Source organism: Atta colombica, unplaced genomic scaffold (genome assembly GCF_001594045.1).
Source record: "Atta colombica isolate Treedump-2 unplaced genomic scaffold, Acol1.0 scaffold210, whole genome shotgun sequence".
NCBI classification, from domain to species: Eukaryota; Metazoa; Arthropoda; class Insecta; order Hymenoptera; family Formicidae; genus Atta; species Atta colombica.
This window is the reverse complement of record NW_017259306.1, coordinates 2,052,206-2,057,062: the sequence shown is the minus strand read 5'-3', so window position 1 is coordinate 2,057,062 and position 4,857 is coordinate 2,052,206. Positions and strand designations below refer to the sequence as shown.

Here is a 4,857-nt window from a genome sequence, read left to right as displayed (position 1 = left end):
TGAAATCCCGATTTAGATGCCATGAATATCGTTCATCCCCTAAAATGCATTTATTTATTTGCAGCATCATTTTCGATATCTATAAGAAACACATTATCTTATTCAAAATTTAAAAGAATTTGTAAACTAGTATTATCAAAGTATATCCAAATTTTTTCTAAATTCATGCTTTTTAAAAATATTTACTAATATCATATATTTAGTAAAATCTATATTTAGTATGTGTGCGTACCTGTGTGCAAACTTTAAAATTATCAAAATAATCATTCTTTTTATCAATCATTCTTTTATCAATATTAATATTTAAGCTAGTAAATAGTAAGCAAAAAATAAAAGTTTTTTATGTATTTATATTAACGTACAAATTTTATGTGACAAAGCATGTAATTTTACGTCATTGTTATTTTTTTGTATCATAGATCTAACTATCTAGATTTTACAGTAAAATTTATTTAAAAGTTTCAGATATCTGTTGTGTTTCAGATATCTATTTTCGTTGCTTGTGGGAGAACTGATAAAATTCATTTTTTAAATTAAACACAACTGTATTTAAATATAGACATGATGACTATAAACATTGTCAAATGTTTCAACGGATCATGGAAAAGCATTCCTCGAAATAAGTATGATAATCAATTACATATTATTATAAATATGTAATTATTTAATCATATTATCAAAAATATTAATCTCAATCTTATAGATTTTATCTGTATGCTATAAGTAGATAGTAATACATGACTAGAATTAATTTTATTTTTATATAATATAATATTTTTATATAATATAATCACATAAAAGCATCTTATCAGTTAAAAAGAAAGTTTGAATTATTTACTGCAGATTAAGAAACATATACGCCAACAGAATAGACAAATCAACATCATCGATAGATCCTAAGAAAATTGAACATTTTTCAATTATGAAAAATTTATGGTGGAACGAGAACGGCCCAGTAACTGCTCTCCATTCATACAACCCATACAGAATACAGTTTATGAAAGATAGATTAAACGCTGGAATCAAAATACAGAATTCAAATCTTCCTTTGAAAGGAATCAAGATTGTGGATATTGGCTGTGGTGGAGGTATAATGGCCGAGGGTTTAGCTAGAGCAGGAGCTCAAGTAACTGGAATAGACGTATCGGCAGAATTAATAAGTATTGCTAAAGAGCATTTAAAATTAGATCCCAACATATCAGAAAGAGTGAATTATATTCACACAACCGTAGAAGAGTTTGCTAATAAGGAGAGCGAAAATAGCACATATGATGCTGTTGTAGCTTCTGAAGTTTTGGAGCATGTATCAGATCCACAACTATTTTTAAAGGTACATTGTAATAAAAAAATATAAGATTTATTAATACTATTAGATTTATAAATACTACATAAAAATCAAATTTTTTCAAATATTATCTATAGGAATGTGTAAAAATTATAAAACCTGGCAAATCAATTTTCATAACTACAATAAACAAAACTCTAACATCTTGGCTACTTACTATTGCAGTCGAATATATTAAGAAATGTGTACCTTACGGTACTTTGAAATGGAATAAATATATTGCTCCTCATAAAGTTCAATATATATTAAAGAACTGTAAGTTTTATTTATGTTTGTTACATTAGTATTCCCTCCTCCCCACAAAAAAATTAAAATAGCTTATGCCAGAATTAAATGCTTTTTATGTACTAATTATATGCTCTAACGCCAATTTTTGTGCTGAAACTGTTTCATACAGCAGAAAATCGCGATTGAATGTGAGGATGCTAGTTTAATGTTAAATTAGCAACTCCTTCATTAAATTACATACAAAATAAAAAAATTAATGCAGCAAAATTATGTGCTTTTATGTTTTATTTCAACATATCAAATAAAAAATTAATTTAACCGTAACGATATTTTTTTAAAAGATATACGGTAATAAAGCTTGATACATATAACATCGATAGAATATAGTACTAGTTAGTACAATACAGATAGCGAATTGGTTGTAGGCTTAAAATATTCTTCTATTTATGTGCTCTCGAAATATGCATGAGATTTTGCTCATTCCTTTTGAAACTGGAAAATCACCCTCAAAGTGATCACTCATCCTCTATCCACTTCCCTTGATATGAGCGTCAAAATTTCGTTGTGCATATTTCGAGAACAAATGAATGAAGAAACAATTTAAGCTTACAACCAATTCGCTATCTTCATTTTAACTTGGCGCTTTATTCTTGTAGAAAGGTGGATTACTTCGAGAATGATTTTCCAGTTAAAAGGGGTGAGCATTAAAATCTTGTGCATATTTTAAAAGTATAAAAATGAAGGAACAATTTGAGCCTCAATTCACTCAATTCACTATCTATTGTAATTGATACTGACTTTGTACTGATATTTTACTGTTGTATCGATATTATCTATATCAAGCTTTATGGCCGTATATCTTTTAAATCATTACGGTTACTTTAATCTGTTATGTTGAAAGCACATAAAAAGTACATAATTTTGCTGTACTAATTTTTTTATTTTATAATTTAATGAAGGAGATGCTAATTTAACGTTAAACTAGCACGGCCCCCACATTCAATCGCGATTTTCTGCTAAACCGTTTGAGCACTAAAATTTGCATTAGAGCACATAATTAGCATATAAAAAGCACTTAATTCTGGCATAAGGCCATTTTGATTTTTTGTGGGGGGAGGAAGGGTGCTGCTTAATAGACATGTTTTATTCTTGTTAAATTAAAAAAATATATATTTAAAGAAAACATTTTATTATATAAAAATCATATCTATATAAAATTATATATTATATAACATGTTCGCAATTATTTATATAAGTATTTCTTAATTCTTTTCTTTTGCAGATAATTGCGAAACGAAATTGATCAATGGTATGAAATTTAATCCATTCACAAAACGATGGTCTCAATCGTCTAGTGTATCTACTTTATATATGCTTCATGCAATCAAACAAAAATAAAATTAGCGTCTAGATAATTTTCAGAGAGTGCCATTTTTTATTAAAAATAGAATATTTTTTTGTTATTTATCAATTACTGTAATCATATTACTGACTAGACTTAGATGACTCTTAGATGTATTATACGTATATTATGTATATATGCATATATGCATAAAATTTATAATAAATAAAATATATTTTTTAAGATGATGTAGTTAAATATTGGAAGATTGAAGTTTAAAATCAATATTTAATGTTTGGATACTTTATGTCTTCTATTTTAAATCTTATTCTTTACAATCAAATCATTAAAGGTTTATAATGCTAATGAGAGTTAATATTATTGTACGCATGTAATCAAATATTATATACATGTCAATCATCAATTATAGACGTTTCGATCATAAGATTCAGTCCTCTTATTTATTACAATTAGTTATATTCAATATATATTTTGCAACAGTATAATACGATATTCAAAAAAAAGATTATCCTAATTTTTATATAAATTTTAATAAGATTACCGAGCTTTAGTAGTAGTTTGTGTTTTTATATAATATTTTCCATTATTCACAGTTACAAATCCCCCGCTTTCGAAAACACTAATCATTAAATGTTCTGGTTCAATTACGTAGAGTTATCATGCACGTACTAATCTATTATAAAAATCTTCAAATCGATAGTAGAGGTAATAGACGAATTCTAATCCACGGGGCTTAGAAGGGAAAGCGCGGGAAGATGCTATCTCTGTTTACAAAACAGGATCTCAGTCGATGGATTACATAAACATGATGACGTTTCACTATGCCTTTTGTATTTTTCACCGCTATCACCGCTCTCTCCAAAAATGCATCGATAACAAAGGCTTGCATATACTTATCGCACATATTTACCATCTCTTTTCCTCTTATGTTTCGTCATCTTATCCGCCGCGTTGTCGCTCTCGCTTGTATTTTCTCGCAAGCAAAAATATTTTATCATACATTTTTTATTTAAATTATTTAATGATTTAAAGAGACGCTTAATATAGTCGTGATCGTCTGTCGCAGTACCGTTGAGCACGAAAATGCTGGCGGCATGCGTAATATGATAGCGCTGTGATAATAAGAAAGAAATAAATAATGTCATATACCTAGATATATAATTTAAATATGCGTTTACTTTTATATAACATAATTTTACAATATATAGTTCTTATTATATATAGCTATTATATTAGTTCTTACAACATTTATAAGCAGAAACTTAATTTAATTTAATTTAATTTAATTAATTTCAAATTGAGCACCTGCTTCCGATTAACAATAAAATGTACATTTACTTTTCACAATATTACTTAAAGCATAAACTATTAACTCACATTCTATATTTGATTTTTTATAAATTTTTGCGCAAAAATCTACAGCATTATATTTATCGATGATACAATTTTTATCTAAAAGTGTTACAAAATATTTAAATTTTTTATTGACGATATGCATATACTGGTACAACTCAAAGTATACATTCTCGATGCAATATTTGAGTTCGAACATGAAGAGTATGTTTGACTTCATATACAGATATTTCGCGCAGTGTTAATTTGACCATATTCACATCACGCATTTTTATGATTTCTGTCACTAGATTTTGGATCGATAATGATGAATCGATTGATTGCACGAATCGCTCAATATTCGCGCGTCTTTTGATGAAAGCCTGCCACATTGCACGAGGCAAGATTATGTTGTTATCTTGGTTGTCGCCAATTACAATTTCCACAAAAGACAAGTCCACGATTCCGACATCCAGATATTTGTAAACTGTAGGAGTCAGTGTAAATCTTCTTCCCAATACGAGGTATATGACGGGATTTATTACAAGATGCTCTGCAGAAAAAAGTAATATATACATATATATATATA

General features: G+C 27.7%; 1 protein-coding gene across 1 annotated transcript; it reads left to right on the top strand.

Annotated features, from left to right (window-relative positions):
• The first annotated feature begins 561 nt into the window (after positions 1-561).
• LOC108687688 (ubiquinone biosynthesis O-methyltransferase-like) lies at positions 562-2,971 on the top strand. The gene is made up of 4 exons (XM_018193601.1): positions 562-623; positions 844-1,330; positions 1,423-1,600; positions 2,856-2,971. The coding sequence occupies exons 1-4, from the start codon at positions 562-564 to the stop codon at positions 2,969-2,971; spliced, it is 843 nt and encodes a 280-aa protein (XP_018049090.1).
• Positions 2,972-4,857: the final 1,886 nt, after the last annotated feature.

Excerpts from the sequence above, each read along its gene's own strand:
- LOC108687688 (XM_018193601.1), top strand. The coding sequence starts at position 562 with ATGATGACTATAAACATTGTCAAATGTTTCAACGGATCATGGAAAAGC. Across the intron at positions 624-843 it reads AAAAGCATTCCTCGAAATAA|ATTAAGAAACATATACGCCA; the intron begins GTATGATAATCA and ends TATTTACTGCAG. Across the intron at positions 1,601-2,855 it reads TCAATATATATTAAAGAACT|ATAATTGCGAAACGAAATTG; the intron begins GTAAGTTTTATT and ends TTTCTTTTGCAG.